Source organism: Zingiber officinale, chromosome 5A, assembly GCF_018446385.1.
Source record: "Zingiber officinale cultivar Zhangliang chromosome 5A, Zo_v1.1, whole genome shotgun sequence".
NCBI lineage: Eukaryota > Viridiplantae > Streptophyta > Magnoliopsida > Zingiberales > Zingiberaceae > Zingiber > Zingiber officinale.
This window is the reverse complement of record NC_055994.1, coordinates 115,132,545-115,147,922: the sequence shown is the minus strand read 5'-3', so window position 1 is coordinate 115,147,922 and position 15,378 is coordinate 115,132,545. Positions and strand designations below refer to the sequence as shown.

The following is a 15,378-nucleotide window of genomic DNA, read 5'->3' as shown; positions in this document are numbered from 1 at the left end:
GAACTTCGTGGTGGTGGACTCTCCCTCATCCTACAACGTCATTTTGGGACGACCGGCGCTCAGCGAGTTCCGGGCAACCGTCTCCACCTTCCACCAGAAGATCAAGTTCCCCGTTGAAGACAAAGTGGGAGAAGTACGAGGAGATCAACTGGCAGCTCGGCGGTGTTACGTTGAAATGGTCCAAGCCGAAGCAAATTCCGCTCAGAAGTCGCCACGAATCGAGGTGAATGCTATAAATGAAAAGCCTCCCTCTTTAGTTTATGAAGAAAAAGAGGAAGTGCAGATACACCCGACCCGATCGGAAGCCACGACATTCATCGCGTCCGATCTGGAGGCGAATCAGAAAGAGGAGGTGATCCAATGCCTTCGAAGAAACTATGATGTCTTCGTCTGGTCGACACATGAGCTGCCCGGAATTTCACCAAGTATAGCGCAGCATGAGCTCCACGTCCGACCGGACGCTCGGCTAGTAAAGCAAAGAAAAAGGGACTTCAGCGCCGAGCAGAATGCCATCATCCGAGCGGAGGTGGAGAAACTCTTGGAGGCCGTCCATATACGCGAGGTCCAGTTCCCGAGCTGGCTGGCGAATGTGGTGCTAGTTTCCAAGCCTGGCAACAAGTGGAGAGTGTGCATCGATTTCCGGGACCTTAACAAGGCGTGCCCAAAGGAATTTTACCCCTTGCCCCGAATCGATAAACTGGTGGATTCTACAGCCGGCTGCGAGTTGATATGTATGCTCGACGTCTATCAGGGATATCATCAAGTGCCGCTCGCCCGGGAAGATCAAGAGAAAGTTAGCTTCGTGACGGCCGACGACACCTACTGCTATAATGTGATGCCGTTCGGATTGAAGAACGCGGGAGCCACTTATCAACGCTTGATGAACAAAGTGTTCAAGGAGCAGATCGGGCGGAATCTGGAAGTTTATGTGGACGACATTCTTATCAAGTCCGTCCGAGCGGCCGAGCTCTTCAAAGACATGGAGGAAACCTTCCGAACGCTACGGAAATATGGAGTCAAGTTAAATCCCTAGAAGTGCCTGTTCGGAGCAAAAGGAGGGCGTTTCTTAGGTTACATAGTGACCGAGTGGGGCATCGAAGCAAATCCCAGCAAGGTGAAAGCTCTACAAGACATGCCGCCTCCTAGAAATACAAGGGAAGTGTAGCGTTTGACCGGTCGGATAACTGCTCTGTCCAGATTCATCTCCAAAATCGCCGACCGGAGCCTTCCTTTTTTCAAAATCTTGCGCAAGGCTACTAAGTTTCACTGGGACGAAGAATGTGATCGGGCGTTCGATGATTTGAAGGCATATCTGAACTCTCTCCCTGTATTAGCCAAACCGACTGCGGGTGAGCCACTTTGTATTTACTAGTCTTCAACCGAGCGAGCAATCGGCTCAGCACTAGTGAGGGCGAGCGGAGAAGAGCCTGTGTATTTTCTTAGTCATATTTTAAAAGATGCTGAATCTCGCTACACTGGGCTCGAGAAGCTGGCTTTCGCTCTGGTCCTCGCCGCTCGGCGCCTTCGTCCATACTTCCTGGCGCATACCATCATTGTCAAAACCAATAGCCCGCTCAGGCGTGTATTACTGAATCCATAAGCGTCCGGGCGGCTCATCAAATGGACGACGGAGTTAAGTGAATTTGACATCTAATACCAGCCCCGCTCGACAATCAAAGCGCAGTCCTTGGCAGATTTTGTGACTGAGGTGCAGAATTCAGAGCCGGAAGCTATGTGGAAAATATTTGTGGACGGATCATCCACTCGGCTTAGAAGCGGGATTAGAATACTGTTGCTCTCCCCTCAAGAAGAAAAGATGCACTTATCCGTCCGGCTGGATTATAAAGCTACAAACAATGAAGTAGAGTTGAGGCCCTCATAGCCGGCTTGCAGGCAGCACGGCATGTGGGAGCCGGTCGGGTAACGCTTCATTCGGATTCCTAGTTGGCTGCTCAGCAGCTCTCTGGTATCTTCGAAATCAACAGTGCTCGGCTCAAGCTCTACGCTGAAGCCTTTGAGAAGCTTAAAGCCAATTTTAGAGAAGTCATTGTCCAGAAGATACCCAGAGCAGAAAATCAAGCGGCCGATGAGTTAGCCAAACTCGCGAGCTCAATAACGTCGATCGCCATTCAACAGCCAATTGAGCAAGTATTGTTGGTGGCGCACGTCGACCGTATGGAAGGCCTTACGTTTTCGAGCGACTGGAGGACACCCATCACGGAGTTTCTGCGCTCGGGCGTCACACCGTCCGATCAGAATGAAGCCCAGCTGCTAAGGAGGAGAGCCGGTCGGTTCACACTCATCGGCGATCAGCTTTACAAGAAGGCTTTCTCACGCCCGCTTTAAAATGCGTGAGCTCGGAGGACTCGGCTTACATCCTCCAAGAAGTACATCACGGATCATGCGGAGGACATCCGAGCGGACGATTGCTGGCTAAGAAGATCCTGTTGGCTGGGTACTTCTGGCCAATCTTACAAGCAGACGCCGCTCGGACCGTGTCGACGTGCCTTTCGTGCCAGAAGTACCATAACTTCTACCACCGATCGGCAGAGGAAATGAAGGCATCAACAGTCTCATGTCCGTTCGATCAGTGGGGAATGAATATCGTTGGTCCATTTCCTATGGCGACCGGACAGCGGAAATTTCTGCTAGTGGCGGTTGATTATCTTTCAAAATGGGTGGAAGCCGAGCCGCTAGCCAAGATCACTAAGCAGATGGTCAAGAAATTTATTTGGCAGAACATCATCTGTCGTTTCGGCATCCCCCGTCGACTTATTTCTGACAACGGGCGGCAATTCACAGGAAAGTTGCTCGAAGATTGGTGCAAGAGCTATGGCATCGAGCAACATTTCACGTCCGTGGAATATCCTCAAAGCAATGGTCAAGCCGAAGTAGTCAACCGGGAAATTCTTCGTATTTTGCGCACTCGGCTCGACCATATGGGAGGAAGCTAGGTGGATGAAGTGTCGGGCGTCTTATGGGCCATCCGAACGACTCCAAAGGAAGGGACGGGCGTCACGCCTTTCCACCTGGTGTATGGCGGCGAAGCGGTCATTCCTGTTGAAGTCGGTGTCGAGTCTGTCTGGATCCAGAGCTATGATGATGGCAACGTCGAACGGAGGAACATGGAGTTGGATTTGGTCGACGAGGAGCGAGCCAAGGCGTCCATTCGACTGATGGCGTACCGGTAGCGGATGAAGCAAAACTACAACCGCCGCATAATCCCCAGATCATTCCAGGTCGGCGACCTTGTCTGGAAGAAAGTCAAGCCGATCGGTGACGTCGGCAAGCTGGAAGCTCCCTGGGCGGGCCCCTTCAAGGTTATCGAAAAGCTCCGCTCGGGCGCTTACTATTTGGAGGATGAAGACGGACGGCAGCTGGATCGACCGTGGAGCGCGAATCATCTCCAGCCTTATCGAGCTGGGTGAAAGGTGCACTGATGTAACTCATTTTTGTGTATATTCTAGTTGCCCATGTCCTTGTAATGCAGGAAGCAGAAATGAATTAAAGGATGGCTACTGTGTCCGCCGAGCGGCTGTGTTAAAGATTAGCCTTTAAGGCCGTCGAGCTCCGACGTTAAATATCGAGAGACGAGCCGGAGTCTATAAACCCTCCGAGCGGAAGACCGTCGAGCTCCTACGTTAAATATCGAGAGACGAGCCGACGTCTATAAACCCTCCGAGCGGAAGACCGTCGAGCTCCGACGTTAAATATCGAGAGACGAGCCGGCGTCTATAAACGTCCGAGCGGAAGACCGTCGAGCTCCGACGTTAAATATCGAGAGACGAGCCGGCGTCTATAAACGTCCGAGCGGAAGACCGTCGAGCTCCGACGTTAAATATCGAGAGACGAGCCGGCGTCTATAAACGTCCGAGCGGAAGATCGTCGAGCTCCGACGTTAAATATCGAGATACGAGCTGGCGTCTATAAACTTCCGAGCGGAAGACCGTCGAGCTCCGACGTTAAATATCGAGAGACGAGCCGGCGTCTATAAACGTCCGAGCAGAAGACCGTCGAGCTTCGACGTTAAATATCGAGAGATGGTCCGGCGTCTATAAACGTCCGAGCGGAAGACCGTCGAGCTCCGACGTTAAATATTGAGAGACGAGCCGGCGTCTATAAACGTTCAGCGGAAGACCGTCGAGCTCCGGCGTTAAATATCGAGAGCGGCGTAAACTTCCGAGCGGAAGACCGTCGAGCTCCGACGTTAAATATTGAGAGACGAGCCGGCGTCTATAAACTTCCGAGCGGAAGGCCGTCGAGCTCCGACGTTAAATATCGAGAGACGAGCTGACGTCTATAAACCCTCCGAGCGGATAGCCATCCACGTGATACATTCCGGCGGTAAGAGCCGACCGACGACAGAGCCTGTTCTTTAAGGCCAACATACGACCGAGCGGCTCGCTTAGATGAAAAGCCCCTTTGAGGTAAGGGGCAAGGCAAAAGATGGCTAATAAGAATTAAAGATGGGAGCATGTGAAAGAATGACGTTCGCGTGCCAAACGGCTATGCAGTCGCATGGCGAAAGACGTTTTTTGAAGACAATAGGCTTGAGCTCATGTTATAGTGTGAAGCCGAGCGGAGGAGTTTTAAAGAACACTTTAAACATGACGAAAGAAAAATTTCTTGCCAAAACAAAAGTTGTAAGAACAGAAAGATGATGATATATTTACGCCAAACGCTGGGCAAACGAAAGAGGTTACAGCAAAATAAGTTGTGCCGAACAGCAAGAGTATAAAAACATGATCACTCTTCATGCATCAAAATCAAAAAGAGCATCAGGAATGACGCCCATCACGGTAGCCAAATCCTCTGGGGGGATAGTCAGCTCGGCGGGAAGGTGGCCTTTAGTCTTCAAGTAATCCACCGCCGCCTTGATCGCCTCTTAGAAAGTGAGGGAAATCTTGTCGGTGAATTTCTCTCCGAAGTCGTCCGAGCGGACAAATGCCTTCCTCACTTCGTCAGAGCGAGCCGACTCCCCATCCTGATACTCTTTGAGCGCGACTCGGGAAGCATCGTTGGCAGTATGGAGATCCTTTAAATCCCCTTCAAATTTAAGCCAATCGGCCGAATGGCTCTCCTTCTCGGTGGCCAGAAGGGCATCCAGATTCTTGATGCGTTGCTCTAGCCCTCTGATCTCCACCTTCATTAGGTCCATGTCGTCGATGGCCTTGCGCTTCCGAGTGGTCGCCGTCTTGATTTCTTTATCTCGTTGTTTGACCACAGCCTCAAGCCGAGCGACCTCGCTCGCCAGATCGGAATCCCGTTTTCGTTCGGCTTCCAAAAGCTTTTTGCTTTTCTCCAGAGCAGCCGTGGATTGCCCTTGGTTCGCCTCCGAAAGTTTGAGTTTTTTCATTTCTTCCTCCAGCTCAGCCAGGCGATTGCTGACCGCAATTTGCTCTACCCAACTCTGCGAACGAAGGCAGTTAAGTTAAAAGCTAAAACAAAAAGTATCAGTAAAGCAGAAAGGCATACCTCGGTCGCCTGCTGCAGGTTACTGTCCCCTAGCTGGCTGGGGGACATGAGCGCGACACGTACGCGCGCGTCCCGATCAGCGGCCAGAAGGTATTCCTCCGAGGGAAATCTTAGGACAGTTTTAATCACCCTCGGACCACTCAAATCATCTTGCGATGCAGCAGCATGGCCAGAGGACTCATCGATCGGGGCCGGATGGTCACCCAGTCGCCTAAGACGACGTAAAGTCCGAGGGACGGAAGGTTGCGCCTCAGCAATGGTCGGCGGTAAGTCAAGCTGAGTCGGAGTGTGCTCCGAGGAGACCGCCTCAAAAACTGCATGAGCCTCATCGCTCCACTCGAAAAGCTGCTCCCTTGGTGAAGGCTGTTGAGCGGCTTGCTCTAGCCGACGGCGCTTTCGAGTCACCAAAGGTGCCTTGTCAGCCGATCGGCCTTCCTCCTCGCCCTGGGCAGATGTTGTGATATTGACCGCGGCCTCGTCAGTGAAGACGCGGGCGGCCGATGCCTCGGGAGCAACTTGAGTTCCCTCGCTCCCTTCAGTTGCAGGGCCGGTCAGAACCAAACCCCGTTCGGCTACCTCTTTGTCCTTCACCGCCTCAATATTGGCGGCTTTCAGCTTGAGTTTTTCGGTTGCCTTAGCACGCCACATAACTTCAGCTGCAGAGACAAAGAATAAATCAGTTAGCACAAAAGGAAAAGGGGGATAAGAATCGCTTACTCATGCTACAAGGTAGATCGGCTTGGATGGGAGATAAGCCGAATATATACATTACTGCAGGAAGGAGCAACTTGTCGATATCGTAATGTTGGCCGACCAGCTAGTTGGCCGCATGAAGATACGCCGGATGACTTTTGAATTTGCCAAGACCCGGTTGATTCGGCACCGCCGTCTGCCACTTCGTGCGGAAGGACGGCCGCTCGGGGAGACGCATAAAAAAGAAATGCTCCTTCCAATGCTTATTGGAGCTCAGCATGTTGGTAAATAGGACGAAACCCGACCTAAATTGAAATATGAAGGTCCCCCACTCGGATTGTTTTGGGTAGAAGAAATAGTGGAAGATTTGGGGGTCCAAGGGGATATCATTCAACTTGAAAAGGACTATCACCCCGCTCAGCAACCTAATCGAGTTCGGGACTAATTGGCCGAGCGGGAGGCGAAAGTGGTTGCATATTCTGATGATGAACGGATGTGGAGGAAAGCGCAGCCCGGCCAAAAATTGATCACGGAAGAAGCAAATGGTGCCGGGCGGCGGATCATTGGGCCGATCGGAAGGAGTGGCTACAACTATTTCGTGGTCGGCCGGAATTTCATACGTCCGAATGAGACGCAATGCGTCTTCTTCATCGAATCGGCTCTCCATAGTCGTATACCAAAGACTAGGAGCGCCGACTGTAGGCGTAGAAGTACTCGCCATGGCCGAAACAGAAGAGATATTGACAGAAAAACTAAAGGAAAATACCAACAGAATAAAAAAGAAAGCAATACAGGAGGTGGGGAGCTGAAAAGGAAGGCTTACGGGTGCGAGAAAGATCGAGAAAAGGAAGAAGATGGCGAGCGCACCAAACAGGCGGGGAATAAGGATCGCCGGAGCAGAAAGAGCAGCGTGAGGGCGAAGGTCGATGAAACAAGAAGGCGGCGGAGAGAAGTGGCCGTGAGATTTATAACGTTAGCGTCGAACGGCCGTGGCCGTCCGATTCAGGTCGCGAAGAACGAGGTCATCATCCAGCCGTTCATTTCAAACGGCTGCTGTCCCATCGGAGGTAACGCCACCGCCATACGCTGACAAGAGCAGGATCGCCACGTGTCAGCAGGACACAGGTCGCATTTAATGAGCGCACCTTACCGTGCGCATCGCACGTGATTGGCAGTAAGGGAAAGGATTTGATAGGAATTTAAAGGGAATACAAGGCACGAGCAAGACACCGCCGACCGGATGTGCATCTCTATGCCTAGCCGAGCGGACTAGTGTAGCGGCCGTTATCCAGTCAGATCGGCAGTCCAGTCAGTCGGACATCGCCTCCTTCGACTAGACTTGAGGGGAAGGCAAGTGATCCGGCGGTTAGAACACGGGACCCCATAGCGAGGGGTCAATGCCACGTGGAAGTCAAAGGGCCAGGTGGTCGACCGGAGAAGGATGAGTCGGCCTCCCGACCAGCCAACCGATGAACATCCGATAGTGAAAGGCGCCCTGACAGGGATCGGGGTTCCGGCGCTCGATTGAACAGTAACGAAGGGCCGGGCCGAGCGGACGTCATGATCGTCCGAAGACATAATGTAACACACTGCTAGTAGTCCCTACATAACATCTTACCGAAGATCTCCCCAGCATGCCGATGGAGAGAGAGGCCGGACGTGATGTAAGTGTCGTCCGGCCAGGCGTAAGAAGAATGCCGGCCGGACGGACGCCCCGTCCCACCGGCCGGACGGACGCCCCGTCCCGCCGGCCTGACGGACGCCCCGGCCTGTGGTCGGTAGAGGAGGACAAGAACATCTTGTGACAGCTGTCAAGTCCTATGGCTAGGCCATACTCCAAGTCTGACAACGAGGTGTTCTGTTGTCCCATCGAAGACGTGCTTGGACTGTAGCAGTATGGCGTCAGGTAAGCTTTCTGACAGACACATACCGAGGTATGGGCTGCGGACACGTATACGCCTCAGTGGACGTGCAGGAGCTCTTTCACCGCTCTATATAAAGAGCCTTATACTTCGTCGGAGGTATGCGCGTTCAACACCTTTGGAGCCACTTTTTTCACTACTAGCTTGCCTGACTTGAGCGTCGGAGGGTCGCCGCCGGGAACCCCTTCCCGGCCCGACTTCTGTGCAGATTCGCCGGAGGTTCGTGCAACCAGTCGAAGACCCACGTCAGCAACCGGAAGCGCCACGTGCCCAGCGTCCGTTGATTCAGTATTCGGACAGGATCAGTAATTATTTTGATTATTGATTAAATTAGATTTGCTCAAATTATATTTATCTTGAAATTATTTTGATTATTAATTAAATTAGTTTTATCTTGTTTGAATTATTAATTATTTTCAGATTAATTACATTAATTAAATTTGAATTATTCAATTTAGTTTTATCTTGATTAACAATTAATTTTTATTTTTTAAACTTAATGAGATTTGAATTATTCAATTTAGATTTATCTTGATTGAATAAAAAAAAGTTATCATGACTTTGATTAATTTGATCTAGATCTAAATTGATTTGATGTTAATAAATTTTATTATCTAGATTAATTAAATTCAAATTATTAGTGATTAAATTTTAATTTTTCAAATTTTAATTATTTTTATTAATTAAATTTGAATTAAAAATATTTAATTTAATTATATTTGAATTAACTTGGTTATTAATTAAATTTTATTGAATTATTCAAATTAGATTTATTTTGATTATTATTTAATTTCAGATTAATTGAATTATTCAATTTCGAGTTATTCGAATCAGATTTGTTTAATTATTCAATTTTGACTTATTCAAATTAGATTTATCATGATTAAATAGTAGATCATATTTTTTTATTAATTCTTCAAGACTTAATTAATTCGGATTATTTTGATAAATTAAATTTAAATTATTATTAGTAAAATTTAAATTGGTTAATTGAAGATTGCTTACACTAATTAATTATTATTTAATTTGAATTAATTAAATTAATTAAATTTAAATAATTTTTATCTTTATTAATTAAATTATTATTTAAATTCGCATTATTTAATTTAAATAAATCTGAATTGTTCAAATTTGAGGAGCACGGATCCTCTGGTCCGCAATTTGCGGACCAGGAGATCCCAACTGAAATTTGAGTTATCGCGGTTAATTTTTTTATTTAGATCAAAGGCTAGATAAATATTTATCTTTTATTATTAATTTTTTGTATTGATTAAGTCTAACCTAGCGTGTTTAATTAAATTAATAAACATGCTAGCTCTATCTAATTTATTGGAATAATTTGAACAATCTAAATTATCTTGCATCTTAATAAGGTAATTTTCGTAATTAAATGTACTTGAATGCTTCTCTTAATTTTGTTGACTTTTTCTTCATCTTCTTCTTTGGGCATTATTTTTGTAATGAGCATTTTATTTACATTTGAAGCATACAATATGTTCTTTATTCTTCTGGATTCCTAACATCATTTCCTCCTTTGCTACCAGTTGTGTTGTTAGAGTCTTACAAATAGGACACAAATTTTTATAGTGCTTTCTCTCCTTGTACTTGAACCAAATAATATGTAACTTGAAAATTAATTAACCATTATACCTTTTCTCACCCTCAATCTTTGGTCTATTTCTTCCCCTCAATCTTTGGTCTTCTAACTCCCTTGACTCCCTTGACAGTTAGTCTAATTAATTAAGAGCTCTTCAGACTCTGCTTAGTTCCCAACCCTATGATAAGTATGCCAAAGGTGTACATACTCATACTCAAATCCATTGTAAATATCTTATCTAGGTAAATGTTGACTTGTCAGAACTTCTGATCCGTTTGATTGTCAAGCTTTTAGTCATTCTTGATCTATTTAGATTTTTCATCAACTCCTAAATATTTAATCATCCTTGATTTGTTTAGACTTTACTACTTACTTTCAGGAATCCAATCAATCTTGTTTTGCTTGAACTCCTCATTGACTTGGTCAATCTTGACCTAATTACTTAACCAGTCTTGACCCAACTCTATTAAATATATTGCTAAATAAATATTAATTTAATATTACTAAATAAATATTAAAATCATAGAACTCGATTGTACCAACACAAACAAATTATATTGATGCTTTTCCAGAACATGTTAATTCATAACTATAAGTAACCTCTAAATTATCAATTGCTATAAGAATTAAATGTTGATGACTTATTTATATTTATATTATATTCCATGACGCTCTTGATCATGTCTCCCCCGTCAGCATGCTCTTATCAAATATATATAGTATTTACACATTCCTGCTAATACAAATCCAAATTTGTTAGTAAAAATTATTAAACTTAAATCAACCATAATTTTGTAAACAGTAGAAATAATTTAATTTCATTATATTAAAGATATTTTAATGATAAATTTTTAGATGACACATCTAATTTTGATAGATTTTTCAACAAACTATATATCTATTGATCTATTTTTTAAAAAATTTATTTGTTTCAAATGGCAAACAGGAACAGCCATGAGTTGTTATTTTTGCTACCTTAACCTGATCATACGGCCACTAAATCCATTTCACTTTTCAATAAAACAAAAAAATAAATAAATTGAAGGATTGAACGGTACGTCAGCAACCAACTTGGTCCACGCAGCCGCTGGCCCGCTTACTGCGCATGCGACAAAAACTGTGATGGAGGGCGATCTCATCTGTGACGTCACCGATATACCGAGAAATAAATAAATTAGTTATTCATTGGAATGATGACTTCCGTCACGTGCTCTTTAATGCGAAGCTTCCAGGAAGCACGAGCCACTTTGTTGAGCTATTTAAACTTCCATTCCTTCCCTTTCCCTTGCTTAGAGGTAAAGGCCGAAAAGTCTCACTGCCAATCACTTATCCTCACCGCTCGGTCACCACATCCACAAATAATGCCCCAATCTCCCTCCCAGGAGCCTCTCGGACGCCATACCCGACTCGCCGACCCCGGCGAGCCAGCGTCGTCTGGCTCCGTTGCGAGGGCCTACTGCCGGAGCTCCAGCTTTGGCAGCCTCGTAGCCAACGAGTGGTCGGACGGGCTTCCCTTCCGCCTCGACGACTCTGACGACATGGTGATCTACGGTGCGCTCCGCGACGCCTTCCACCATGGCTGGCTTCCCTCCGGCGTCAAGCGGGAGGAAGAGATTGATCCGGCCCCGCAACAGCCTCCTCTGGTCCAGATGTCCCTACAGCAGCAGAACACGGGCGTAACGGGTTCGAAGTCGACGGTGAGGGCGGCGATATCGAAGGGGAGGCACTACAGAGGGGTGCGGCAGCGGCCCTGGGGGAAATTCGCAGCCGAAATTAGGGATCCGGCGAGAAACGGAGCGAGAGTGTGGCTGGGCACGTTCGAGACGGCGGAGGAGGCAGCCCTTGCCTACGACCGCGCCGCCTATCGGATGCGGGGATCCCGGGCGCTGCTCAATTTTCCGCTCCGGATCGGCTCCGAGAAGGACACGGCGGCGTCCACACCCACCGTAGCCTCGTCTTCTTTGAAGCGGTCCTCGGCGGAACCCAGCTCCCCCTCCTGTTCCTCCTCCTCCTCCTCGTCCTCCTCTTGGATCTCATCTCCGAAGAGGAGGAAACGAGGCGAGGCAGCGGCTGCGGCGTTGCCGGCCGCTACCTCATCTCCGCTTTCAGCGCCGATTCAAGTTCCGGTGCAAGCGCATTCCGGTCTGGGATTTGGGGATCGGCCAGAGGTTTTACCTGCCGGACCGGTTGTCCAGCTTCCACATGCGGGTCAACTATTGGTTAGCTGAAACCAGTAAAGAGTGGGAAACATGTTTCGTGAAGCATTTTTTTCTCGACGGATCAAACTATGAAGACTGATGAAATGTCAAATATGTAAATATAAAAAGTATTCATGTGCTTTTAGTAATTATGTGTTGCTCTTGCCACTGAATGTGGACATGGGCGGCATGTGGAGGACACTAGTGGCCAAACTTGTGCGTGACACGCACATTCAACCATGCGGATTCCAAAATCTCATTATGTGGTGGCTTATGTGAATATTTTAGTTGATCATTTCTTCGACCAATTTGATTCCAATTTGAGTTTCTGTTTTTTGGGGTGTAACAATCATAAACCATAAATATCGCATTTATCATAAATTTGTATTATTTAGATTCAGAGTATGATGATAATACTCATTGACACTGGCATAAGAGGCGGAGCTAGATGTTGGTTCAGACAATAATACAATATAATTGATAAAGTAAAATTTATATAAAATGTTATAATCACATAATAAATCAAATTTGCCATAATTTAATAGCAAAGGAAGAAAAAATTGAAGAAAAATTTGTCTTGTTTTTTATTTCTATCAAACACTAAATAGGATACATGGAGTGATATAAAAAATAGAAAAAAAAAATACAAGAATACAATGATTTATCACTTAATAATAAAATCAAATTAATTATTTATTATAACACTCCATTTTAGATAATTGAGAGAGAATCCAATACTGTGTTGCTAGAACCTTGTTTGTAAAATCGAAAAAAAAATCTAAAGAAAAGAAAAAAAGCACAATAGAAATATCCCTCATTTCAATCATCGAGCATCTTTTAATTGATGAGTCCCTATCTTGTACATCAATTTTTTAAATATCGATATCGATAATACTTTTGTAAATAAATCAACTACATTATTGCTATAAGAAATTTATTGGACATCAATATTACCTTTCTTCTAGAGATTATGTGTGTAGAAAAATTTTAGTGAAATATATTTTATTCTATCCCCTTAAATATAACCTCCCTTTAGTTGTACAATGCAAGCATCATCATCTTCAAATATAGTCGTTAAACTATCTTTAGTTATTGTTAGTCTGCATGATTTTTGAATATGTAGCTGTTATTATATGATAAATTATTATTATATAAGGGTAGATTAGTCTTTTATTATTATTTTATTGTCTATTTATATTTTCTTTTCCTTTGTAAACTTAAGTTTTTTGGTAATACAATTTGTTAGCGTCCTTTTGCGGCTAACTCTTTCTCTCCTTTACTTTGTGTTGTCTTTGACACTTTATTTGCATTCTTTGCTTTGTTCACATGGTATCAGAGTCAATCCATCTCCTCATCTCCTCTCTTGGTGAACCATCGAATAGTTTTATTTTCAAAATTCTTTGAGGTGGCTATAAAAGAATTGTATTTTCTTGAGTTTCAACCGTTGGATCACCTTTAAACTTTGAGAGAACGTTCCTCACATCTAGGGCTACATTTTGAACGGTGGAGATCGGATTTTGAGTTATTTAAGTTCACCTAACGACCAAAAAACTTGACTATTGATTTTACCATCTCCATGGAAATTCGCTAGTTAATTAACCACAACAATGATTCCTTAAACATGGAGCACCCAACATGGTAGCAGCAGTTCCTCTTACATACTCTAGAGTGACTCAATCATCCAATACCATAATCGTTGCTCTTACCAAATAGTTTCAGAAGTTTCTTGCATCTCAGCCACATGCCATATTTGCCTCTTCTCACGTAGGTTTGCCCTCTAGTGGTACCTTAGGTATACATTTCCCCATCTAGATCCTTGATTCTGGATCTTAATGTGATCTTAGAGTATGCCTATATGTTCTTGAGTTGATAAACAAATCCTCTAGATGATCTCTATATTAAGTTGTCTCCACTTGCTAGACATTATCAACAATTCATCCTTCTTTTCAACAAAGAAGATCGAAGCTCCCCAACGAGTGACACTGGAAAAAATAAATCCTCTATTATCACTAGGGATATTTATTCCTGATGGTCTTCGTATTAAGTCGTCTGGACCTGCTAGACCATTTCAACCATGCATCCTTCTTCTTCCCTTAATTCACCATAGTATATAGAGTCAATCATCCAATCAACTAGAGCAAACAACATAAGCGTGTACTAAAGATATTTAGTCCAAAGTTCATTAAATTCGCACCCAGGTACACTCAACCATAATATCACTGCAACGGGTTTATAATCTGATCACCAATTGTAAATCATCAAATCTATAAATATCACCCCATGCCACTCCTTATGCTATAATCAACGACAAATACCTAATAATAAATTATTAAGCCCATATCCACTAATAAACCATCAAAAATCAACATATCACCAAATATGATCTCACAATATCCATCAATGTCTCAAATCACCCTCAACATCAATCAAACTTGATCACTTCCTAAACAATGATATAGCAAAACAAAGTCATCCACTCACAAGCGTATGACTACTGAAGTCCAAGGGGCATTCCTAGACTTCTTGATTGATGATCATCTCTCTCCAGGTGGTAAAGATGCGGCTAATCCATGCGATATGAGTATAGAAACCCTACTAATCTTATCCAAAAATATCCTCCAACATGTGTTGATAAAGTGTCGACTAAACTGATATAATATAGACTTCAAGACCTTGGATAAATGATCATGTGTTCAAGGTCTTGAACTAGTTGATGGAGACAATGTTAGTTAGATCAACTAACCATTATCTTATAATCCATTACACTACAGAGGAGCACTAACACAAGATAGTTGATTGAAATAACTGCCAATTAATGCTCTGTCACTCGAAAATCATCATCATTAATTTCCACTCAACTACGATCAGATCTCATAGGTGTTAAATAGATAATACTACATCCTTCATATCATTATAGGTCGTAAATTCCAATGTACTATCAAGGTTATCAATCATGTATGACCGATCCATGAGTCAAAATCTTCTATAGAAAAGCTTTAGGCGAGTTGACTAACCATCACCTTGCAATCTATTATACTATGGAGTGGGAAGGCACTGCCTTTACAAGGCATCCTGAAATAAAACCAAGTGATGCATTGTTCCCCAAACATCATCTTCTGCATTTTCCATCAAGTACGGCCTGATTCTGGAGATGGTATGTAGTTAATTCCACCTTGTCTACATCTATACAAATCATGTACTCAAACGTACCCTCCAAGTTATCTAATTAGGCACAACCTACCTAAGGTCAGAAACTCTATGAAACAGAGTAAATTGGTTCTTTACTGACCAAACCAATAATGATATGTGGTCGATATCCTTCTTCGCATCAGGTCAAGATATCCAGATGTATCTTATAAGTGTTAAACAGCTAGCTCTACACTTTTCCTGTATCGGTGCAGATCACATACTAGAGGTACTTTCTAGGTTAGTTAACCAAATACAAGCAATTCATGGTCAAAGTCCCCATGACTAGGATACATTGATCCTCTAC

General features: G+C 44.4%; 1 protein-coding gene across 1 annotated transcript; it reads left to right on the top strand.

The window, feature by feature from the left end:
• The first annotated feature begins 10,980 nt into the window (after window positions 1-10,980).
• On the top strand, window positions 10,981-12,193 carry LOC121981432 (ethylene-responsive transcription factor 2-like). The gene has a single exon (XM_042533946.1). It carries the CDS (start codon window positions 11,049-11,051, stop codon window positions 11,913-11,915), a length of 867 nt encoding a protein of 288 aa, XP_042389880.1. The 5' UTR covers window positions 10,981-11,048; the 3' UTR covers window positions 11,916-12,193.
• Window positions 12,194-15,378: the final 3,185 nt, after the last annotated feature.

Excerpts from the sequence above, each read along its gene's own strand:
- LOC121981432 (XM_042533946.1), top strand. The coding sequence starts at position 11,049 with ATGCCCCAATCTCCCTCCCAGGAGCCTCTCGGACGCCATACCCGACTC.